Source organism: Myripristis murdjan, chromosome 8 (genome assembly GCF_902150065.1).
Source record: "Myripristis murdjan chromosome 8, fMyrMur1.1, whole genome shotgun sequence".
Classification (NCBI taxonomy): domain Eukaryota; kingdom Metazoa; phylum Chordata; class Actinopteri; order Holocentriformes; family Holocentridae; genus Myripristis; species Myripristis murdjan.
The window spans coordinates 3549704-3575885 of record NC_043987.1 but is presented as its reverse complement, the minus strand read 5'-3'; the positions used below and the strand labels follow the sequence as shown (position 1 = coordinate 3575885).

At 41.4% G+C, this 26182-nt stretch overlaps 1 protein-coding gene across 5 annotated transcripts in view; it reads left to right on the top strand.

Annotated features, from left to right (window-relative positions):
* The window catches only part of LOC115363936 (gastrula zinc finger protein XlCGF57.1-like), a 55737-nt gene extending 38251 nt beyond the window's left edge, over nt 1-17486 (top strand). For 2 of the 5 annotated variants that reach the window (XM_030058292.1, XM_030058298.1), the window contains one exon: nt 15334-17486. In XM_030058292.1, coding sequence (XP_029914152.1) covers nt 15334-16907 — 1574 coding nt within the window. In that variant the 3' untranslated portion in view covers nt 16908-17486. Of the gene's footprint in view, nt 1-1467; nt 3118-11400; nt 11809-15333 lie in introns of those variants that run through there. The other 3 variants (XM_030058297.1, XM_030058293.1, XM_030058296.1) reach the window with 3 other exon arrangements.
* Nucleotides 17487-26182: the final 8696 nt, after the last annotated feature.

Below are 26182 nucleotides of genomic sequence, written 5' to 3'. Positions count from 1 at the left end.
CTGATAATCGATAGTCCAGCGGAGCATTTAGCTGTTTGTTTTTTGGTTTATCTACTTGCTCTAGCTTCAGCCTAGCTATCAGTTAGCTCCGTGTCTCTGCAGTAAATCCAGCCTGTAATAAAGATGGTGTGCATTAGACATCACAGGCACTCCAGATTGTCTCGTGGGAAGGCTCGCAAGAGCAAGCCACCTGTTAGACGATAATCTTAGGGATGCTGGCAGCACCGAGGAAGGATCAGGGAACCCAGGCACACTGCATTACTACATATAGGGACATTGCTATTCATGTCGGCACCAACAATGCAAGGATGAAGCAGTAAGAAATCACAAAAGCTAGCTGAGCTTAGTTAGGACGCTTGAGTTGGCCAGAAAAATGTATCGGCATCAATTAATTGTCTCTGGTCCATTACCAGTGAGGGGTAATGATGAGATGTACAGTAGGTTAACCTCAACCGCTGGCTGGCTGGCCTTCCTCCTTCTGTCTAGAAATATAGATAGAACTTTAGTTTCTGTTTGACACTGGGGAGTTAATACTCGGCAGGTTGCAGGTGATTAGAGCCTGCTAGATGTAAAACAAGTGTGGGTGTGCAGTCATCAAGTGTAGCTAATGTGATTGGTCAGGGTATTTCTCACAACATAGACAATCAGACTGCTGGCTGGGTTTATAACATTGAGACAGTCTCCCTACCCCGCCGTCCTGCTCATAATCTCTTGTTCCCTAAATCTGTGAATCATAGGAATCTACAAATCCTTCATTCTACTGTTACAGTAGAATTTTGTAACGAAGCGCCTTCTAAAGTATGAAACCAAATTCCTAATGTCATAAAAACTGTGACTTCACACCGCCCTAAGCACAAGGTTTTAAAACTTTCATCTAATCATACAAGATGTATAATTCCTATCAATATTTCATCCAGTGGTAGGCCTACAGGTCTGCCTACAGCTGATCACGGCAGCAAGAACCTCAAATTTGGTTTTATAAATATCAGATCAATAGCTACAAAAGCTTTACTCAAATTATAATTCTTGACCATGGATTTGACATGTTTGGTCTATGTGATTTTGATGTGCCTTTGATGTGCTGAAGAACCAGTCTCTTGAAGCACTTCATTATAACAGGGGTAAGGGCAATGGGGCTGTAATCATTTAGGCTGACTGTGGGTGACTTCTTTGGCACTGAAATTATTGTGGCTATTCATGGAAAACAGTGAACCTAAATGGCCAGTTTTCACACAGTATGATTGTACAGTGATTTCCATGGATCTCAGGCCTGCAGTAATAAGCTTCTCTTCATTGTCACTTTCATACCAATTTTATGTGGAGTCAAAATGACTTCTCTGTTTTTGTGGCTGAGATCATCCAGCAAAGGAGCATCATGGATCTTGTTTACATGAAAGAAATGTTAACAGGCTGAGATAATCTTCCAAGCATGATTTTCCTTAATATGTGTGTGTGTGTGTGTTTCAGTGTTGCCTGAGCAGCTGCTGGTGATTAAAGAAGAGGTTCCCCCTGAGCAGCAGGAGCACAGCCCCAGTGTGAAGCAGGAGGAGCCAGAGCCCCCCCACATTAAAGAGGAACAGGAGGAGCTCAATATCACCAAGGATATCCCATTCACTCCTGCCCCTGTGAAGAGTGAAGATGATGAAGAGAGAGCTCAGTCCTCACAGCTTCATCAAAGCCAAACTGAGGAGAACACAGAGGCAGAGCCTCTGGCCAGCAGCTCCACTGAAACAGAAGCTGATGAAGAGGATTTACAAGCAAGTAGTGATGGCCAGCTGCTCTCTTCACACTCCTCTGAACCTGAGACTGAAGACAGTGAAGATGACTTGGAGGAGACTGGAGAGCCTCAGTCAGGTTTAGCCTCAGTGAGTGAAGTCCTTTTCAGCCATGACAGATCTGAGGCTGGAGAGAAGCCATCTTCCTGCTCTGTGAAGAGAGAGAAACCATTCAGCTGCTCAGTCTGTGCTAAGAGATTTACACTTAAAATTTGCTTAAAAAGACACATGAGAGTCCACACAGGAGAGAACACTTTAAGCTGCTCAGTCTGTGCTAAGAAATTTACGGGGAAAAGTGATTTAAACGCTCATATGGTTGTCCACACAGGAGAGAAACCTTTTAGATGCTCAATTTGTGGTAAACATTTTACACAGAAATCTGGTTTAAATACACACATGAGAATCCACACAGGAGAGAAACCATATCACTGCTCAGTCTGTGCAAAGATGTTTACACGGAAAGGCCAATTAAATGCTCATATGGAAGTCCACACAGGAGAAAAACCTTTCATCTGCTCGATTTGTGGTAACAAATTTTCACAGAATTCTAACTTAAAAAAACACATGAGTGTCCACACAGGAGAGAAACCTTTCAGCTGCTTAATTTGTGGTAAAAGTTTCAGACAGAATGGTAGCTTAAACAAACACATGAATGTCCACACAGGACAGAAACCTTTCAGCTGCTCAATTTGTGGTAAAAGTTTCAGACAGAAAGGTCACATAAATGAACACATGAGTGTCCACACAGCAGAGAAACCTTTCAGCTGCTCAATTTGTGGTAAAAGTTTTAAACAGAAATGTAACTTAAATCAACACATGAGAGTCCACACAGGAGAGAGACCTTTCAGCTGCTCAATTTGTGCTAAAAGTTTTACACAGAAAGGTAACTTAAATAAACACATGAGTGTCCACACAGGAGAGAAAACTTAGCTTCTTAATTTGTGGTAAACATTTTTACGATAAAGGTCACACGCACACATAATTGTCTACTCAGGAGAGAAACCTTTTAGCTGCTCAGTCTGTTATCAAACTTTTACATGTAAAGGTCACATAAACAGACACATGAGAATCCACTCAGGAGAGAAACTGGGCAGCAGCAGTGTGTGTGGGAGAAGTTTGTGCAGGCATGACCGTGTTAAAAGTCTCAAGTGTGTTGGTGAGAGCAGCAGCAGCTGAAGCTGCAGATCTGCTGCTTGAACTGAATTGTTCAACAGGACAACAAACTAGAAAACGTGATGACTGTCCATCACTCAGGACGAGGAAACTCAAACTCTTCTCAGTCAGTGTTGTTGGAGATGCAGCCACATGTGAACACTGCTCACACACATCTTGTGTTAATGCAGGCTCACTGAAGAGAGAAATTCTCCTGTTTGGCTCAAATTCAGGTTTATGTTCCCTTGTCACTTTGATCATCTGATACATGTAAGTTAATGTTCTGGCCAGCAACTCAACATTTGTCATTCTTTATTGGAATTATATTGTTGGCTGCTAAGCTGCCCGGACCCTATTGTATTCCTAGGATTTCTTTCTTTCTTTCTTTCTTTCTTTCTTTCTTTCGAGGAAATCATACTTCCCATGGGTGAAAACTCACCAAACTTTGCACAAAGGTCCAGTTCCGTGCCAGATTACCTCAGCTGCAAACTCAAGCCAGTAGTCCTGATGGTGGCGCTATAGCAAGCCTTTAAAGTTCAAAACTTTGAAAATTCATAACAAATCAACCATATGTGCTACAACTTCACAACTTTCATCAAACTGTAGCCTCAATATTGAAGAAACGTTTGTGCACTTAAACCTATTGAAAATTATGAAGTCCATCACTGTTTTTTTTTTCAAAAACTGTAAAACTTCTTAAACCTTTCTCCTCCCAGTTTTTGCTCAAATGTCACCAAATTTGATACAGAGCATCTTCAGACTGTCCTACACAAACAATGTTCACAGATTTTTGATTTAACAAAAACTGAGCTGTTAGAAAAATGTGCTGCCTATTTTATACTAAGTCAGAAAGAATGTGCCATCTTATACTAAGAAAGAAAGAACAGAGTGCCAGTACACAATTTTCCAACATAGTGTTCTCATGTATCATCTGGTCACTCTCACCATAGAATGTAGCATCTTGCACCCTAGCATGTTGCACTGCACCCAACTTATTTCACTTCCTAGGTGAGTCTCCATGGCAACAGTAACGTGTATGACTAGGCAACATTGTATGACTGAACAAGAATCATGCACATAAAGACTCACATACTCAACTCTTCTTCAGATAACTCTGTACTATTGTACTGACTTGTCTCCTTGCTGCAAGAGAAATAAACACAACTGCTTTGACTTCGGTGACTCCGTCTTTATTTAAGAACTCTCCCAACATGAGCCTACAGTGCATCAAAATGTTTGCCTGTAAACGCTACTGTAAACATATACCTGCAAATTCTTGCTAAATAAATCTTCAATGTTCATGAAAAAATGTGTATTTTCAGATTTTTGTCTTACTAACTGAATTTTTGACAGCTGTTTAAAATCTGCCTTTCCATGCATGGCTGGCTGCTGTCCTGCAGGTCAGTGATTGGCTCAGTCAGTTTGTGAAGTTGCATGTGAAGTTTTAGCTCAGTAAGATAGAGGCCAGGCCTCGGTGTTGAAGATTGTGAGTTCAAGCCTCAGCTTGTGCAACATTCCCATGTGCGAAACCTCACCAAACTTTGCACAAAGGTCTAGTCTCATCCCAGATCATCACTGTCAGATTTTTGTCTTGATGACTAATTTTTTTTTTTTTTTTTTTTTTTTTAACAGTGGTTTGTAATCTGCCTTTCCATGTATAGGTTGCTGCGATCATGTGACTGGCTTAGTCAATCTCTGAAGCCTCACCTAAATTGACACTTGCCAATTAGCTCAATGAGATAAAGCCTTGTCCTTCATGCCAGAAACTGAGTTCAAGCCTCAAATGATGTAAAATGCACATAAGAATGCCATCTTTCTTTTCATCTTCCTATTCTCTACAGTTGAAGGATGACCAAGACATTTACAGGCAATGCCATGCTCTATATGCTCAAGCGAATAGTTTGCTTCGCAAGTTTGGTGCATGTACAGATAGAGCGAAGGTGGCTTTGTTCAGAGCACACTGCACTCCTCTTTATACTGCCCACTTGTGGTCAAATTATAGTAAAGCAAGCCTGCATAAACTCCAGGTAGCATACAATGATGCTATGAGAATTCTGCTGAAAAGACCTTGTTGGTGTAGCGCCAGCGAGATGTTTGTGGCTGCAGGAGTTAATACACTGCAAGCCACTTTGAGAAATTTTATGTACAAATTTATATGTCGACTGAACAGCTCAGAAAATGATATAATCATGGCTTTGACAAGTATCAAATTTAGCACTACACGCTATCAATCCAAGATATGGAAGCACTGGTATAGTTGTCTCCTCTGAGCGCATTGATTTTTAATTGTTTTAAGTAACTTGTATATATTGCGTTGTGAATATGTTGTGTATGCTTCTTTATTGTGTCTTTTATATATTTTGTATGTATTGTCTTGTTTTTATCTGGACCACTGAGTCTGTAATAAAGTTTATTATTATTATTATTATTATTATTATTATTATTATTACATTGTTGACAACTAGGACATGGTTCTACACATACTTCAGTGGAATGCCAGAGGTCTGCTAGCAAATGGTCAAGAGCTTAAAAGATATATTGATGAAGTTGTACAAGATGTTATTTGTATTCAGGAAACATGGTTAAGACCATACTTAGATTTTAGAATCCCTGGATTCAGCTCAGTTAGACATGATAGGGATGATAACCATGGAGGAGGAGGATGTGCCACATTTATCAAAGATGGGTTGGCCTACAGAGAGATCACCTCCCCCAAAGAGATAGAGTGTGTTGTAGTGGAGCTCTGTAGTTCAAGGAAAGATGGAAATATGAAGATAATAAACTTCTGTGATCCATGTAGAAACTAATCCAGTGACATATTTAAGGAAATAGCAGGCACAGTATATAGAAGAGAAATATGGTGTGGTGATTTCAATGCGCATAACAGTTTATGGGGCAGTAATCCTACAGACAATAATGGGAATACAGTTGAGAAAAGATGGATGAGAGATATCTGGTCAGTATAAATGATGGAAAAGGAACCAGAATAAATGTGAATAGAGGTACAGTATCAAGACTAGATCTTACTTTAGTGTCAGATAAAATAGTGAATAATTGTGAATGGTGTGTTAAGGATGATACTACACTAGGGAGTGATCACTTTCCAGTCATTACCACAATAAATGATAACAAAGCTAACTGGGAAAAATTCAGGTTATACTGTAAGGAGACTGTACATTTGGTAACACTTGAAGGAAACATAGAGGAATGTGCTAGTCAAGTTACTGAGAATATTTTAAATGCTGCAAATCTCCATATTCCAAAAAGAACAACAAAAGGCGAGGTAAGAGTAGGTCCGTGGTGGGATGACGAATGTAGCAGTGCGGTTAAAGACAGAAACAAGGCTCACAGAGTGTTAAGAAAGAACATATCACAAGAGAACCTTTTAGATTACAAAAGGTAGTGTTGTAGTCAAGACCGCACCAAACGAGACCAAGAAATTACCAAGACTAGAGAGTACCGAGACCAATATGAGACAAAGACCATATATATTAAAGAAAAATCCTTATAAAATAGAGCAAAATGACAGGTATCTCTTTTAAACTAAATTTGCTTTTAAACAAATGCAACAGCAACAAAAACAAAATGCTGTTTTTTTTTTAACCAGCACAATGAAACAAATCTCAAATCTAAGGAAATTTGTTGTTTGACTTCTTGTAAAAAGTACGCCATCATACTTTTTAAAACTGCATTGATCTGACAAGCAATGATAAATATGTCATTTCATAAGAAAGATTAAAAGAAAAAGGAATAATACCTAAATTAAATGAACTAAGTGAAAAACCATTTCAGCAATGTTTCTTGAACATGGGTCTTTTCTGGTGCTTTGACAGCTATAGTTTGACTCATTTCAGAATGATGAAATTGAATACTGAATATAAAATTCCGTTTATGGACTTCAATTTATATTTTAATGAATATTTATTAGGCTAAATAATGATTTTTCAGGAACCTTGCATGGATGCTATTTTTTAACATATATTTAAGCATTATTAAGGGTGTGAAGTTACAATAATGACAGTCAACAAGCACACCCTCTCGTGTAATAATGCGATTATACAACTATTACCAACAAAATAAAATGTATAATCAAAATGTATTCATTCTGTGGGCATTTCGCTCTCAAAATATAAGTTTTTTTGCTAGTATTCTCTCCGTTTCAGTGGAAATACATGAGATCTGACGTTAACTAGTCCTTGTCAGCCAGCAAACTTGGGCTTATCAAAACTGAATAAATACCACACATAGCAACACAAAACTTCTTTTCTAGCTCAATCATGTTGTAAACAGAAAAACAGAAAACACTCGCAGACACATTTTACAATTTTCCTTGTACTCGTGGCCACTAACGCTGTCAGGCCACGGGTTCGCCTCTTCCCATTCACATCTATACTTTTGCAAACGTTTTTGCTTTTTGGGATGTGGTGGAGTGTCGGGCGTAGCCGACATCTTTAAAACACACGGGTGCCCTGGTGTGCGCAGTGCGCAGCATCGCTGTGTGTAACTACGTGAAAGGAGCGGGCAGGCGCAGGCAGACAGTCACACAGAGAGAGACACAGCCATGAGAGGTGGAGGTCTATCCACTGTACCTCATGTCAGCTCCTCACTACGCGGGTCCTACCACGATTAAATTAGCTGCCTTTAACATTTCCTGCATTGTAAGACTTCCTGCATTGTAAATTTACAGTATATTACTGTATTACTGTCATACAGTATCACACTGCAATGCAATCTGGGAGAAAAAAATACGATTACAGCAAATTACAGCATTTTAAGAGAATGCCATTTTTTACAAGATTATAAGGCCTACTGTAAACAGCTGAGCATCATGGGAAGGTGAAATGTACAGGAATTAGAATTTGAAAATCAACCAACATAGCAAGACTATTTTACTATCTGGTAAAAGTTGTTTTTTGCAGTTTGCATTTTATTTTTGCTGATTTCAACTTTGGTGCAAGTCTGCCAGCCAGTCTCTGTCACCACGAAGGCACAGTCACAGGACAACTTTCTCAGCCTTTTGTCACGGATGTCCGGAGCTGCCTGATGTCCTCCACGGAGTAAGTTAACATTAATTCACCATTTTTTTCTGATTTAGGTAGAGGATTTGAGGATTTCTCCAGTTGAATTTTCTGCCTTTTAGAACAGTGTTAGAACAAAACAAAGTTTCGTTTTTGCAAGCTAGCTAAAATTAGAACATGTCAGCATTTTGTCTCAAATTATATCAGCATTTAAAAAAAAAAAACACAGTTGCTTTTGCTGGAAGATAATGTAGTAACATAGCAAGTCTTGCCTATAGTGCTTTGTGTGCTTTACATTAACGCTAACTGTTGCTTTTGCTGGTAGATATTTTAACTTCTAATTTAGAAAGGTAGTAAAAATCCAACAAATGATGATGTAAAGGCTGTTCTCTCCAGGACTGACTGCAGTGTGACTGTTTCAAAACATCCTTCAGGTTCTAATGGCACACTTCAAGGAGCCGTTGGATGTTCTCATCATCCAAACTGATGTAAGATTATCTTTGTTTCAGTGTCTGTTTTAACAATATTATAGTTAGACATTTTCTTTTTTCTTTACGTAAGTTCTTTTCGATTATTCTAAAATTCCCGTCCATTCATCGTCAATCAACATGTATATGCGAGGTCTAATGATTCATTTTTTTTTTTTTTGTTTTGTTTTTTTTTGTTTGTTTTTTTAAGGTGTCTTCCACACCAGCCATTGTGCAGTTGACTGTCACACTGCTTGACACACCACGCTTGATTGTGGCTGGTAAGTACAGTATCTGATTTTGAATGTGAATAAAATATTGAGAGCTATACTCATAGTTTGCTAAATCAGTTTGTTAAGTAAGGTTACACATGTACGTTTTACAGAATGCCCTCTTACTAGCATCTTACCTCTTAAGTAATTGTGCTCTATACAACAAACAAACTTAGCCAATGCCAACTGAATATTTAAGTGCATTTGTCATTAAGGCCAGTTTTATAATAAGTTTGGCTGGAAATAAATCTAATTTCTAATATCTCCCAAAGCAACTGTTACACTGACTATTATAATCCTATCTTATAGTACAACTATTGTATTGTCCTGGTCAAACATGTTCTTTTTTATATTGTCAAACTCAAATTTTAAGTAACTGACTTACCATACTTTGTCATACAAAAATAATCAGAAGAGATTGATTCCATTATTTTTGTGATTTCTGTTCACTGTTTCTAACTTGTAATCTTTTTCTTAGGTCCAATGACACAGTCAAACCAGCGTTGGATGTTGAGTATAGAAAAAGCGGTGCTATGTGAAGGAATGTCCTTTGTGCTTGGGCTTGCTGTAGTCTTCTCCTCCTACTACAACTTCAACCTACACTATCAACATGATGCAGTGTGCACGCTGGAATTCATTCAGAGGTAGCTTCTTTTTCACATATACTGTACCACAGAGCTTGACTTGATTGACTTTTCTTCACACAACACCATTGTCCAATAACCTGTTGTGATAGCCAATGGTGTCTCTGACACAAGAACAGCAACTACAAACATAACTACTGCCTCTATTAATATTGTTATGGCTGATGCTCCTTCTTTTTAACACGGTTCAACATTTTGCATTACTACTTGTACTGAACATGCTCTTATCTGACATGTCGCATTCGTAGACTGATATCACTAGAAAGAAAAATATTTTTGGCTTTCTCTATTGTTTTTCAGAAGCTGCATTGACATCAGTCCTGAGAGGGGCACAAAAGCAAGCCATGAGACGGTACAAAGCAAGAAAAGAGGCAAGATGGTCCAAAAGAAGCCATCATCAGTGAATCCGCATATCAGCACACTCATCAAGAAGATGGCCAGAGGAGCATGCTGAAATCCATACAGCGAAATCTGACCGGATGTAGTAGAACATCCTGGTACTCTTGGCATACTGCATCTGACATACTATGTATTGGGACATACTAAACATAGACATAATATACGTAGACGCCTTATGACGTGCTGGAACGTGAGCAGCGTCGCCGCAATATTGGATGGGTCTCTTCACTCTAGGCTAGCACCAGAGTCAACCAGAGTCAATGGAGAGCTAGCAAAAATGCCGGTATTTTGTGCAGCTTATAATTGCAATAACCGGCACAGGATTTAAACCAGATCGCGTGGGATTACCTTTCAGAAGTAAGACTGAACAATGATTTTGGTTATTTTACCATTTATAATATTATATCATCATTACTTACGTGTAACGTTATTACAGCAGCAACTGGTACTCTCTCTCTCTCTCTCTCTCTCTCTCTTTGACTCTTGCTGTTTCTTTTTCTTTTTCTTTTTAAAGGTTTCCCAGTGATACGTGCTTGAGGAGGCAGTGGGAAGTTATAAGACGGGAGGTTTTTGTTGCGACCGAGTCGTCAAAGCTCTGTAGTGAGCACTTCAAGCCTGATGATTTTGACAGGACGGGTCAGACTGTCAGTGATGTCCTCTGTGTGTGTGTGTGTGTGTGTGTGTGAGTGAGAGAGACAGAAAGAGAGAGAAATAAATTCAAATGAACAATCAAACTTGTTTCTTTTTTAAATTATAAAATTAATTCATTTATACATGTATCTATATGCCATACCATATATTTTTGTTATAATACAACGTCTTTCAGCATGAAAGTACGTATTTTTAATGTGTGACAGCATCCTGTATCATAACTGAAACTCTGCTGTTTGTAACAAACCAAACCCTGGGAAAATCGGGTAAAAATTCGGGGAGTTATGGATTATTAAAGTTGGGGATACAGTAGAAATAAATGCAGTGGGAGCACATTAGAGACCCATCCAAGATGGCGGCCGGCTGCTACGTCAGCTCCAATAGGCAGCGGCAGCCTATGAGGCGTCTACGTATATTATGTCTATGATACTAAATCTTTTTTTCTCCTACTAAATAGTATGGTAGTATGAGTATTGGAACGCAGGGCAACATGCTGCTCTGGCCATTCTGACCCACAATCCTATGCGCAGCGGACGTTATGTCGCACTGACTGAGTTGCGTGTACAAGCCACGCCCACATACGGACGACAACAAAACACACATATCACACAAAACTCGCTCAGTGACAGCAGAAGCTACAGGAAGACAGAAGATAAGAAATATAACAGACGACAGCGCAGTATGAAACAGCACCGGCATTTTGACAACAACATTCAAATTTGCCGCTACAGACGGCGGCGGAAGTGAGCAAGAGGGTCGGACTAGGGACGATGTATGTAGTGTGTCCCAATAGTATGCATATGCATGCATATTTCATACTAAACTACATACTTTGTAAGGGCAGCTGCAGTACCTACTAGAAGTAAAAAGTATAAGTATGTGATTTGGAACGCAGGGCTAGTCTTTATTATAGATATCTATGGTTACCATTGGCCATTCTGACCCACAATCCTTTGCGCAGCGGACGTTACGTCGCACTGAGTGAGTTGCGTGTACAAGCCACGCCCACATACGGACGACAACAAAACACACAACGCACAAACCTTGCAGAAGAAGCGGAACGTCTTCTCAAACCTACTATCAAGTCCAGTTGACTTTGCTCTACTCTACCTACAAGAAGAAGAAGAAGAAGAAGCTAAAGGAGGAGTAAACGAGAAAACAACGCCAGATACTTTGTGAGTCAATTGCTGTCGAAAACAGCAGAAGGACCAAGAAGTGTAGTTGTAAATGTGGGAGAATGTGTGACGTGCAGGAGCTCACGTGTCTGGTCCAGCAGCAAGAGGCTGCGGCGGCTCGAGACACATCGGATCTGTTTGAAAGGACGTTAGCGGCGCACGAGGAGCAGCTGCGGCAGTTAAGAGATGAGAACGAGCGGCAGAGAAAGCAGCTGGACGCTCTTTTACAGCCTCAAGTTCGACTAGAAAGAGCAGGTTTGTCCACTTCAAATGTTGTTGTCTCACTGCTGATGACCGTGTTGAGCACAGGACGCCAGCAGAGCTGCTTCAAGCCCCAAACCCTCCAGCCGCTCCTGCTTTCTGCCTGTCGCTTTTTAGGGTTTAGTCCAGGGGTGTCAAACTGGTGCCATGAAGAGCCGGGAGGCTGCAGGTTTTCATTCCAACCGAAAACTTCACCAGGTGATTTCACTGATTACCTCACCTTCAAGCAGAGAGGAGGAACCAATCTGTGAATTCACCTAGTGGAGTTTTTGGTTGGAATGAAAACCTGCAGCCTCTCAGCCCTCCATGGCACCAGTTTTTACACCCCTGGTTCATTCTTGAGAAAATTCTAGCCCTGCGTTCCAAATCGCATACTTATACTTTTTACTTTTAGTATGTACTGCAGCTGCCCTTACAAAGTATGTAGTTTAGTATGTATTGGGACATACTAATTCTTTTTTTCCCTACTAAATAGTATGGTAGTATGGGTATTGGAACGCAGGGTAATTCTCAAATGTGTGTGGCTGTATGTCCGAACATCCGGATCCGGCTGTGACGCATTTCCTGCTTCGTAGGGTCGCTACTCCTCGTTTCTCTCTGTCCCTATTTTTCCTGCTCTAGTCTTATTTTATCACAGTGACTACCTCTCATCTGTATCTTTTTGGCAAATTCGCTAATTTTGCTACTTTTCTGATAATCGATAGTCCAGCGGAGCATTTAGCTGTTTGTTTTTTGGTTTATCTACTCGCTCTAGCTTCAGCCTAGCTATCAGTTAGCTCCATGTCTCTGCAGTAAATCCAGCCTGTAATAACGGTGGTGTGCAGTGACTGCTCCGCTTTTGCAGACCTGCTGTCTCTACTAGAGGGACGTGTCCGTGACTTAGAATAGCTATTTTTAGCTAGGAATACGTAAGGCATCACAGGCACTCCAAGTAGTCTGGTGGGAAGGCTCGCAAGAGAAAGCCACCTGTTGTGTGGCCTGGTTTGCAGTCGCCCCTTCCGACTGCGAACCAGTTCTCGCCCCTCTCCAGCCCTGTTGGTGGTCCCGCGGGCCTCTCCCTGTTGACAGAGTGGAGCAATGCACACTAGTGATAGGAAACTGATAGAATTTGGAGAAGGCTAATGATCCACTTAGTAAAGCCTTCTTAGATCTTATTGATACTTTTGGATTTGCCTAGTGTGTTCAAGAGTCAACTGACTGTAATGGTAATATCCTTGATCTGGTCTTGTTTAAAGGGAAAGCTGTTTTTGATGTGACTGTCTTGTCAGCCATCTCCGTTGTGTCAGATCATTTTCTCATTTAATTTGAAGCATCACTGGCCTGTCCTGTTAGTTAGGCACAGATTTAATCTCCAGTCGCCGTATTGGTCCCTCTGCTGTTGTTGCGTTTTGCAACAGTGAGAGGAGTTTTGGCTCCTCTCACTGTAGAGACAGGCTCTGTTGGAAAAACTCACTAGTACCCTCAATGTTGTGGGTTAAGGCCTCACCCTGCCTCGGCTACAATAATCAAATTTTAGAATAGAATAGCCTTTATTATCATTATGCATGTCTGTACAATGAGATAGGAGAGCTACTCCTTTAAAAGTGCAACATGTACAAAAACAATACTCAGTACAAATACAATACGGTGCAATCACTTCACACATCACCTCACTTCACTCACATCATTCATCAGCACTGGCAGTTATAAATAAATTGCACGTGTCTTGCTCAGTCGGTCAGTAGGAGGAAGTGCATCAGTGGTTATGGCTCTGGGATAGAAACTGTTTTTAAGTCTGTTTGTATGTGCTTTGATGCACCTGTAGCGCCCCCCAGAGGGCAACAGGTCAAATATTTCATGACCTGGGACGTGATCTGTCCTCGACTATGTTTTGTGCTCTGCTGAGGCAGTGGGTGGTGTAAATGTCCGACAGAGAGGGGAGAGGGCAGCCAACAATTTTCTGTGCTGCTTTGATTACGTTCTGAAGCCATTTCCTGTCGGCCTCGGTGCAAGTTTAGTTTAGTTTAGTTTAGTTTATTTCGGTCATAATTGTACGTATACACATACAAATCAATAGATAACAAAGGATACAGCGACGACAAAATTATATTGACCGAAAAGGTCAATGACAAGTCCCATACCATACTGCGATACAGCATGTTAGCAGACTCTCAATACTTGAGTGGTAAAAGGTTTTCAACAGTTTGTTGTCTAGGTTGGTCTGAGGACCCTCAGGAAGTGTAGTCTCTGCTGGGCCTTCTTGGTGACAGCTGTGATGTTGTCATTCCACAAGACGTCAGCAGAGCTGAGGACACCCAGAGACCTGAAGGTGTGGCTGTGGGTGACTTCTTTGGCAATGGAATTATTGTGGCTGTTTTCGGGCGGGAGGGTGACTGCTTGGGCCAGGGAGAGATTGAAAATCCTGGTGAAGATGGATGAAAGCTGGTGGGCACATGCTCTCAGCACCTTGCCAGGTATTCCATCCGGCCTGGCAGCCTGCCTGGGGTTTACTGCCAGGACCACCCTCCTCACGTCATGCACACTTTTTGTGTGTGTGTGTGTGTTGGGCATTAATTTAATTCCGGTTTACATTAGATGTTAAAGTCACTGCAGCCGTCAGTGTCAGTTAGCTCCGTGTCTCTGCAGTAAATCCCGCCTGTAATAACGGTGGTGTGCAGTGCACTCTTAACAGTTGTTCTAGAGATGGGTCTGCTGCTAGAACTCTGTGTGGCATTTATCTGGTCTCTGATCTGAGCTGCTGTTAACTTGCGATTTCTGAGGCTGGTGACTCGGATGAACTTGTCCTCAGAAGCAGAGGTGACTCTTGGTCTTCCTTTCCTGGGTCGGTCCTCTTGTGTGCCAGTTTCGTTGCAGCGCTTGATGGTTTTTGCGACTCCACTTGGGGACACATTTAAAGTTTTTGCAATTTTCCGGACTGACTGACCTTCATTTCTTAAAGTAATGATGGCCACTCGTTTTCTTTAGTTAGCTGATTGGTTCTTGCCATAATATGAATTTTAACAGTTGTCCAATAGGGCTGTCGGCTGTGTAGTAACCTGACTTCTGCACAACACAACTGATGGTCCCAACCCCATTGATAAAGCAAGAAATTCCACTAATTAACCCTGATAAGGCACACCTGTGAAGTGAAAACCATTTCAGGTGACGACCTCTTGAAGCTCATCGAGAGAATGCCAAGAGTGTGCAAAGCAGTAATCAGAGCAAAGGGTGGCTATTTTGAAGAAACTAGAATATAAAACATGTTTTCAGTTATTTCACCTTTTTTTGTTAAGTACATAACTCCACATGTGTTCATTCATAGTTTTGATTCCTTCAGTGAGAATCTACAATGTAAATAGTCATGAAAATAAAGAAAACGCATTGAATGAGAAGGTGTGTCCAAACTTTTGGCCTGTACTGTACATGATAAAGAAATGGTAACAGGATAAGGTAAACTTCCAAGCATGGCTTTCCTTAATGTCTGTGTGTGTGTGTGTGTGTGTGTGTGTGTGTGTGTGTGTGTGTGTGTGTGTGTTTCAGTGTTGCCTGAGCAGCTGCTGGTGATTAAAGAAGAGGTTCCCCCTGAGCAGCAGGAGCACAGCCCCAGTGTGAAGCAGGAGGAACCAGAGCCCCCCCACATTAAAGAGGAACAGGAGGAGCTCAATATCACCAAGGATATCCCATTCAGTCCTGCCCCTGTGAAGAGTGAAGATGAGGAAGAGAGAGCTCAGTCCTCACAGCTTCATCAAAGCCAAACTGAGGAGAACACAGAGGCAGAGCCTCCGGCCAGCAGCTCCACTGAAACAGAAGCTGATGAAGAGGATTTCCAAGCAAGTAGTGATGGCCAGCTGCTCTCTTCACACTCCTCTGAATCTGAGACTGAAGACAGTGAAGATGACTTGGAGGAGACTGGAGAGCCTCAGTCAGGTTTAGCCTCAGTGAGTGAAGTCTTTTTCAGCCATGACAGGTCTGAGGCTGGAGAGAAGCCATCTTCCTGCTCTGTGAAGAGAGAGAAACAGTTAAGCTGCTCAGTCTGTGCTAAGAGATTTAAACATAAAATTTCCTTAAACCGACACATGAGAGTCCACACAGGAGAGAACACTTTAAGCTGCTCAGTCTGTGCTAAGAGATTTACAGGGAAAAGTCAATTAAACAGTCATATGAGAGTCCACACAGGAGAGAAACCTTTTAGCTGCTCAGTTTGTGGTAACAGTTTTACACAGAAATCTATCTTAAATACACACATGAGAGTCCACACAGGAGAGAAACCTTTCAGCTGCTCAGTCTGTGCTAAGAGATTTACACATAAAATTTGCTTAAACAGACACATGAGAGTCCACACAGGAGATAAACCTTTCAGCTGCTCAGTCTGTGCTGAGAGATTTACATGGAAAAGTGATTTAAACACTCATATGGTAGTCCACAGAGGAGATAAACCTTTCAGCTGCTCAGTCTGTGCTAAGAGATTTACAGGGAAAGGTGATTTAAACACTCATATGAGAGTCCACACAGGAGAGAAACCTTTTAGCTGCTCGATTTGTGGTAAACATTTTACACAGAGATCTGGCTTAAATAAACATGTGAGAGTCCACACAGGAGAGAAACCATATCACTGCTCAATCTGTGCTAAGACGTTTGCACGGAAAGGTCAATTAAACACTCATATGGAAGTCCACACAGGAGAGAGACCTTTCAGCTGCTCGATTTGTGGTAAATATTTTTCACAGAAATCTAACTTAAAAAAACACATGATTGTCCACACAGGTGAGAAACCTTTTAGCTGCTCGATTTGTGCTAAACATTTTTCACAGAAATATGACTTAACTAAACACATAAGTGTCCACACAGGAGAGAAACCTTTCAGCTGCTCAATTTGTGGTAAAAGTTTCAGACAGAAAGGTCACCTAAATGAACACATGAGTGTCCACACAGGAGAGAAACCTTTCAGCTGCTCAATTTGTGGTAAAAGTTTTAAACAGAAAGGTAACTTAAATATACACATGAGAGTCCACACAGAAGAGAAACCTTTCAGCTGCTCAATTTGTGGTAAAAGTTTTACACAGAAAGGTAACTTAAATACACACATGAGTGTCCACACAGGAGAGAAAACCTAGCTGCTTGATTTGTGGTAAACATGTTTCAGATAAAGGTCACACAAGTGCACACAATTGTTCACTCAGGAGAGAAACCTTTCAGCTGCTCAGTCTGTTATCAAACTTTTACATGTAAAAGTCACATAAACAGACACATGAGAATCCACTCAGGAGAGAAACTGGGCAGCAGCAGTGTGTGTGGGAGAAGTTTGTGCAGGCATGACCGTGTTAAAAGTCTCAAGTGTGTTGGTGAGAGCAGCAGCAGCTGAAGCTGCAGATCTGCTGCTTGAACTGAATTGTTCAACAGGACAACAAACTAGAAAACATGATGACTGTCCATCACTCAGGATGAGGAAACTCAAACTCTTCTCAGTCAGTGTTGTTGTTGGAGATGCAGCCACATGTGAACACTGCTCACACACATCTTGTGTTAATGCAGGCTCATTGAAGAGAGAAATTCTTGTTGCTCCTGTTTGCCTCAAATTCAGGTTTATGTTTCCTTGTCACTTTGATCATCTGATACATGTAAGTTAATGTTCTGGCCAGCAACTCAACATTTGTCATTCTTTACTGGAATTATATTGTTAGACATCAATGTAGTTTATTGTAGTACACACTTTGTTTTCTGCATTAATAACAAGGAACTGTTCAGGAGGTGTCACAATTTCTCCAAATTTCAAAGCAATGTGACAGATGGACAGATGGAATGTTGACAGATGAACAAAGGAAAGTCGATTTTCACAATATGTGGTATCGTACTTCACATTGTAACATGTTTCTGTGTGGTGAACATCAGTTTGGTTATTGACGAGGTGATGTTGCAGATGTAAGCATGTTGCCTTTTTACAAATATATAGTTTGAAGTGCAGAGTGTTTCTTCCTGTGTCTTGTTGTGGACAGTCTTCTCATGAACCTTCCACCCATGTTGATTTTTGTATTGTTTTCATTATGTGTATATGAGGTAAAATCAGTTCATTGTACTTTCTTTCTTTTTTTATAAGCAGGTGTGAACTATTCATATAACTATTCATACTTAAATAAATGCATTTAAGTACAGCTGCACTGGAGTTTTGGAGCCTTTTTACTGACATGCTAGACAGACGCGTCAACTAGGCATCTGCTAGTAAGCAGCCCCTTAGTGGCTTGTAGGTTTGTTGTTTTTAGTTAAGTCACTGTAACCTGTGATGGACTCTTTAATGTACTGATAACAAGATATGAGAAATAAAGAATAAATTAGGACATCAATTAATAATAGCAACAAAATCTTTCAGCATCAGATGTTATCTGAAGTAGGGGTGCTCCATCGCGGGTACCTCACGATTCGATGCGATTTCGATTATGGGAGCTTCGATTTTTCGATTATAGCGATTACAGTGTTTGTCGATTCGATGCGATTATTGGTGCCACGATTCTTCGATTATTGCGATTTTTACAGCTATTTTCCATGCAAGACTGATTTTGTGTTAATCTGTGGCTAGCTTTGGAAATAAATAGCCCATAAATTAACTCATGTCACTCTCAAAATAAAGATTTTTTGAACATTTGACTAGGAATTATTTTTCAAAGACAAAAAAATATTTTGGCTATGTAATCTGGGAGTGAAAGAATTGCATGAGCCAGTTCCATCATAACAAAGTAATTAAAAAATTTGGTACACAGGCACTACAGTACACCATTGACTTTTATGTATGTATTATAGTTTATAATTTATCGTGTTGCGAAAGTACTTGGCGGTGGCGTGCGTTTCGTGGGTGGAGATAAAAGGCAGGCGGATCAGGAGGGGGCTTGTCTGTAAAGTCTGGTTTGACGTGCAGCTTCATGGGACGCAGGGCGAACGAGGGCAACCGCAAATTAAAGCCCGACTCTTTCAGCATTCGCCACGACGAAAATGGCCTAAAATATGTCACCGTGTCTTTCAACGAATGCACAAAAAATCACAAAGATGCTGCCGAAAAAAACAGACAGCCTGCGGGGATTCATATATGGACAGCCGGGTAACCCACTGTGTCCAGTGGCCTCCCTGGAGAAATAGCCTACCTCTCCCTGCTGCCTCCTGATCCACCTGCCTTTTATCTCCACCCAAAGCGGACACAGTGTGACAGCGCCGATGTATGGTAAATTAACTGTATACTTTTATTATTATTGTTACAGCCGACGTTAGGCATACGTCTGCGCAAAAACGCACCTGTTGCGAAACGCACGCCACCGTCCCTGCAAAGAGGAGTCCAAACATAATTAAACACTATTTTAACAATTGCACTATTAATGGAAATATCCAGTTCAACATTAACGAGCCCAAATAGCCTGATGTGACATGATGATGGCGCTAGATGAAAAAGCAATCTTACCGTCTGCGCTCTGTTCATTCTGTCCACTCTATCTTGCTTGGTGGAAGAATGAATGGTTCTCAATTTTATTGTTGCATTTTTACCAATAAATTATTGATTTTTTTCTTGTGTGTTTATTTTATGGGCTATATGTAGGGTAACCGTTTTATAAAAGCAATTCCCCTGAAGCCATGAGTTACATTTATTTTACAATGGCTTTCCATTTGCTATGGTCCCACCTGCTAAACTGTCGGGTGGCGCGCGCGTTACCTACATTTTGTTCCGGGTACCCGTTTTTTTTTCCGGGCTTGGTGGAAAAGAATCGACGTGAAAAAATCGATGCAAATCGATGCAAGAAAACATCGCGATGCATCGCAATTTCGATGAATCTAACCCACCACTAATCTGAAGTGTATTTACAAAAGGTTATTACAAGCTGTAGTTGTGTCAAAAATTAAGCAGCCTCTAGTGGTTGTGTCAAGTGCAACACTGCAGTGTCATATTAAGTAAGTGAAAACCCCCCACACAAAGAAGCTGGTGGGGTGGTGAATGGATAAACCAATGTACTGGACCTGCAGTCTCATGCCAGCGCTGATGAGAGATACATTTGGAGGAAAACTGATTCAGTTTCAGATTTGGTATGGTCCCAATGGTAATCCATGTGTGTGTTTCCCCACTATGCGAAGTTGAGATAGGGTAAAGACCATGTGTGTAAAGGGGGACTGTTATCTGCTATTCAACAACACTGGTATACCAGAGGTTTCTCTGTCTATGCTCAAAGAATTTGTCAGTCATGTGCTATATGTGCAACCAACAGCATAGGTAGAGGTATCATTTTGCTAGTGGTGGTGCTGTAGAATGTGAAAATGGCATACTCAAAAACAAATTGGCTGAATGTTGTGCAGATACAGGACTCTCATGGACCAAAGCACTTCTCCTAGTCTTAATGCAAATAAGAGCTGGGGTCAGAGGTTGAAATAGCTTTGGTCCATTTGAAATCCTTTTTGGCAGATCTTTGAACACGGGTATAGGTCCAGTAAAATGCCAACTACCTTCCACTGGGCTTTGTCAAGATGAAACGTTGCATTACTGTGCAAACCTGTCCTCTGTTCTCTCTGACACTCACAAACAGTTGAAGAACACCCTGCCACAACCAGCTCAGAAGAAGCTGCATGACCTCAAAGCAGATGACTGGATAGTCGTCAAAGACCACAGATGGAAAAGCTGGAAAGAAAGACAGTGGACTGGCCCACACCAGGTTCTCCTCACCACAGAGACAGCAGTAAAGGTTGCCGAGAAAGCGCCCAGGTTCACGCCAGCCACTGCAAGAAGATTCCACAACCATCTGATGACTTTGAACCTGATGTACACAACCTCAGCAATCAACTCAGACAAGTAACTGACTACAGCTGGTAAACAAGTTCACAAAAAACACAGAGGAAGGCAACTGAGGTGTATGCTGAATATACACTACCAGTCAAAGTTTGGACACACTTTCTCATTCAATATTTTTTCTTTATTTACTACTACTATTTACTACTTTCTACATTGTAGATACATACTGAAGACATCAAATATATGAAGCAAGATATATGGAATTATGTAGCAAAGAAAAAATTGTTAAATAACTCTAAATATGTTTTATATTTTAGATTCTTCAAAGTAGCCAGCCATTGCTTTGCTGACAGTGCTGCAAACCCTTGGCCTTCTCTCAGTGAGCTTCATGATGTAGTCACCTGAAATGGTTTTCACTTCAAAGGTGTGCCTTATCAGGGATCATTTGTGGAATTATCCTGACTTCTTAATAGGGTTGGGACCATCAGTTGTGTTGTGCAGAAGTCCGGTTGGTACACAGCCCTGACAGCCCTTTTTGACAACTGTTAGAATTCATATTATGGCAAGAACCAAACAACTAAGTAAAGAGAAATGACAGTCCATCATTACTTTAAGAACTGAAGGTCAGTCAGGCCACAAAATTGCAAAAACTTTGAATGTGTCCCCAAGCGCAGTTGAAAAAACCATCAAGCGCTACGACGAAACTGGCTCACATGAGGACCGACCCAGGAAAGGAAGACCAAGAGTCACCTCTGCTTCTGAGGACAAGTTCATCCAAGTCACCAGCCTCAGAAATCGCAAGTTAACAGCAGCTCAGATCAGAGACCAGATAAATGCCACACAGAGTTGTTGTAGATTAGTGGCAGACACATCTCTACATCAACTGTGCAGAGGAACCTTTATGATCAAATAGCTGCTAAGAAACCACTACTAAGGAAAAGCAACAAGCAGAAGAGATTTGTTTGGGCCAAGAAACACAAGGAATGGACATTCTTTGTGTTTCTTGGCCCAAACAAAGTGGAAATCTGTGCTTTGGTCTGATGAGTCCAAATTTGAGATTTTTGGTTCCATCCGTCGTGTCTTTGTGCGACGCAGAGAAGGTGAACGGATGGTCTCTACATGCATGGTTCCCACTGTGAAGCATGGAGGAGGAATTGTGATGGTGTAGGCGTGCTTTGTTGGTGACACTGTTGGGGATTTATTCAAAATTGAAGGCACACTGAACCAGCATGGCTACCACAGCATCCTGAAGCAACATGCCATCCCATCCAGTTTGGGACCCGGTCCAACCCAGTTAGTACAGTGCAGTGGAGTGGACTCATACCTGGAAACAAACATTATCACCCACACCGAGGGAACACACTGCAGGTGTGGGTTTATGGGGTTTTGTGTCAAACACCTAAACAAATTTGTTCACAAATTTTGTTTTTCACATATTGCGTCAAACACTCTTGGGCTGATCTGAACACGCCTCTGTGTCACATTTTCTGGCTGAGGGATTAAGGTGATGACCTTGTCCATTGTGTACCAGATCTTGACCTGTAGTCGCAACCAAAAAAAGTGGTTTTGCCCAATGTTGGACATTACATTGACCTCCAAGGCACCTGCAGACAGATAACAGGCAAAATAAAAAGACAATCAGCAGGACATGGTAATTATAGCAGTTTTATAGGATTATGAAATGATGAGTTTGTGTATTCCGCTTTCTCTTCTTTGGAAAGTGCATGTTGCCTTTGTCTATGAAATGCTCAATAAAATTGCATTGGGTTGGGTATTATAGGCTACAACTCACCTTCCTCTGCTCTTTCAGTGATTCCAGGGTATGGGTCACGGTCATAGGTGACGACACACCACTTTCTAACAAGGTCTTCAGTGATGGTATCAACTGGACAGACAGTCTCTTCACACCTGGAGCTTGACCTGGAGTTTGAGGTGGAACGGGAAGGGAGGGTGGGGCTGAGGGGAAGAGGGGTGGAGGGTCTGGTCTGGTGTTACCGCTGTCACTCTAGGTTTTGGTTTTGTGTGGACGAGGCTTGGAAGGACGGCCTCCATCTCCTGAGGATGTTGGCTCAGGTTTTCTTACATCTCTTGCAGGTAGGTGCAGTGCAATGCTGGTGGATGATGGTTGGAAACAGGGACAGATGGCCTCTCTGTTGCAAAAGCAGCTGAGCACTCTATAGTGGATTGTGCCAGGTGTAGTGCAGATTACTTGATGAATGCTCAGTGTTCCTTTAATGGTGGTCAGCGCTTTTGGAAGGAGTGTGTTTACTCTGTTGATCTGTTCTTCCTCTACGTAGAGCAGCTTGACTTTAGTGAGAGGAATGAGTGTGTTATAGAGGACTCTTGCTGTGGGGATGTCTGTACCCGTGGCGACCTGTGCATCAGCAGTTCTCTTTATGATGGCTCCAACACTGTCAGCAGGCCCTTTTCCATGACCAGCTTACAGGAAACTCTAGTTTGCAGCAGTAAACCCCATCTGGAATGGAATGGTGCTCATGAGATAGAAGTTCTTCTTTCCTCTGTACTGCATTGTTGGCCCATCACTATTGAAGAAGAGCTTCTGGATCCTTGAATGGTTCTCTTTCAGGTACTGAAGACCTGGTTCAAGCTGAGCCCAAATGGAAGGAGGATCATGCTTCATAGAAGGCGACAAGGCACAAAATGTCAGTGTACCATCTGTGGTGTACACAACAGCATTATGCAGAGTTGTCTGTGTGATGCTCCAAAGTTTATTTGTTGTACCTCCTTTCCATATTTGCACTGCCAGTTTTCTGCGTAGTCAATGTGAAGAATAGCTTCATCTTCTGTCAGAGAGGCAGACTTGTATTTCTCTTTCATTTAGTGCATCAGTGTGTTGTGGAAAAGAAGGTTCCTTCTGATGTGAGTAGGGAGTCTGCTTCTGTCCTTCCTTAAGAGTTTTGGTTCTCGGGGAATCATCTGATCTTGATGCCACCTTCGGCCTTAACCTGCTTTTTGTACCTGTCTCCCCTCCGCTGCATCCCCAGGATCTAGCCTTTGTAGTTTTCTGTGCTTATGCATGTGTGAACTTCTCCTTTTCTTTGCAGGCCTATCCACTGGTGTCTGGTCAGTTTCACTGCTAGCTGAACTCCTCATCCCCCTCTGGTCTGGTGTCTGATCACTCTAAGAGCTGACTGGGCTGGAAGCCCTAAAAAAAAAAAAAAGCCCTGTCAACCTCTTTTTTCTTTTCTCTACATGCCTGTGTTTTCGCTGCCTTTCCCCCCATTCTCATCTGATTTTCCTTTGCTCCCTGCCAGATAAGTCACTGATAGATTTCCTTCGTTTCTTACTTCTTTCTGTTTCCTTCCTTAAATATTCTGAGGACTGAGTCCGGACTGAAATCTCCAATAGGAGAGGTTTCAGAGTCTAAGGAAGTAAGAGGTTGGGCTGTCGGCATCCCTGCAGGGGGTGACCGGGAAGTCCGTATAGTTCAGGCAATGTACTGAGCCTGTTGATATTTTATGTTACTGTATTTTATTTTCGCTATCATTCCCAATTCTATTTCCCTTTTTATTGACTGTTTTTATTGTTTTAAATTGTGTCTTGTTGCTTTTAATGTCTCTGTAAAGCACTTTGTATTACCTTGTGTTGAATTGTGCTCTACAAATAAATTTGCCTTGCCTTGCCTTGCCTTCATTTTTCACTGAGTCATCCCTCACTCTTTGTCTGTATTCTCTCAACCTTTCGGCTCTACTTTTTCTACTCTGTTTTGGCATGATGTCTTGCCCTGAGCTCTACAATTTCCAATAGAAAGCAGAACATTAAATACAAAACAAATCATTGTCTTAAATATGATAATTTGCTTAAAAGAGATTATTGACATGATTATTTACACACATTTCAAAATGATGGGGTTTAACTACTAATCATTCTATTTTGTCACAACCAAAACAATCGTGTCACAACCGAAACATTACCAGATGTTTCAGTTGTGACTCTTTCGGTTGTGACATTTTTAGCTAATTCTTAACATAGCGACAGAATGCGAGCAAGCACAGGGCTAGTTAGCATATCTTTGAAAACTTGTTCTCACAGAAAAACATAATATGTTGATAAAACCACAATATTTTTACCCAAATTCAAGTAAACATATGTATGGTCGTGACATTTTTTTAATGTAACGCACTGATTTTCAGACTTTAGAAGCCATTTATTTCAGAAAATGATGGGAATCAGCAAATTACCGTGCATTCATGAGGTAAAGGGCTGCAGAGTGCTTCCCCTTCTCAAAGATTCAGGGGTGTGGCTATAATCCAGACTCAACCAATGGACTAAAACTCTTGTGTTTCAATTGTGACATAAAATCTGGGGACACTATTTTTCAGCATATTAAAACTAATTTATAACTTATTCCTACAGTAGATCTAAATCTTTCAACTTCTGTTTAGACTTAATCACAAATATCTGTTAAACTACAATTTTGAAAAAAAATCTAAAAAATGTTTCTGGTGTCATTTACATGAGTTGAATTTTAGATGTCGGGGCTGGGGACAGCTACTTCCCAATAGAAAGTAGGCCTACCCTAAGTATAAATGATGATTTTGTATATTTTTGGCTTATCACTATCCCATTTAATGTTTTGAGTTTAAGTAGTTCATAAAAAGACCTTTGAAACCATATATGACTGAATACATAATTTTTTTGCTTTTTTTTGTTTTTTTTTTTTGTCAGGGGACAGCATTTTGGACACATTCGGTAGAATGCCCCATATATGTATATAAATGTCCAATCATTAGACACTAAGATGGACCTGATGTGGCTCCGACGGTGCAGTTACAGAGAGATGCGGAACTTCTGTGTATTTTTCCTGACAGAGACATTGAACATACTGGACGCAACTTACCAGATTGAGGGGCTGCTCCTCTTTCAGGCCGACAGAAACCACCTGTCGGGGAAAACTCGCGGAGGAGGACTCTGCATTTACATCTACAAGCGCTGGTTGCACAAACTGCAGTCTGGTGAGCAGCCATTGTTCTGAGTCGGTGGAATATTTATCGTTGAAATGCTGTCCGTTTTACCTGCCCCGGGAGTTCACAGTTGTGTATGTGGTGGCTGTTTACATCCCCCCGAATGCTAATGTTAGCATGGCACTCGAGGATACACCACATGACACTACATGACCACATCTGTAAGCTCCAGACCAAGCACCCGGAGGCTTTCATCCTTGTAGCGGGCGACTTTAACCGGTCTAAACTGACACACATTTTACCACAATTTTACCAGCATGTTTCCATAGAGATCAGAGGCAACAACACACTGGATCACGTCTACACCACTAGACGGGAAGCATACAAGGCGATTTCCCGCCCCCATCTCGGTTTCTCTGACCACACCTCCATCCTGCTGGTTCCACCACATCACCCTGTGCTCAAAAACAGTAGCCCCACATGGAAGACCATGACTGTGTAACTCAGTGGAGCCATTCCTATGCTCCAGGATTGTTTTGAGTGCACCAACTGGCACGTTTTCAAAGAAGCAGCAACTGATGAGGGCGGGGTGGACTTGGAGGACTATGCTTGCTGTGGATACATCAGCAAGTGTATTGATGATGCCACCATCCAAAAGAGATAACCATCCGTCCTAACCAGAAAGCCTGGCTAAACGGAGAGGTGCGAT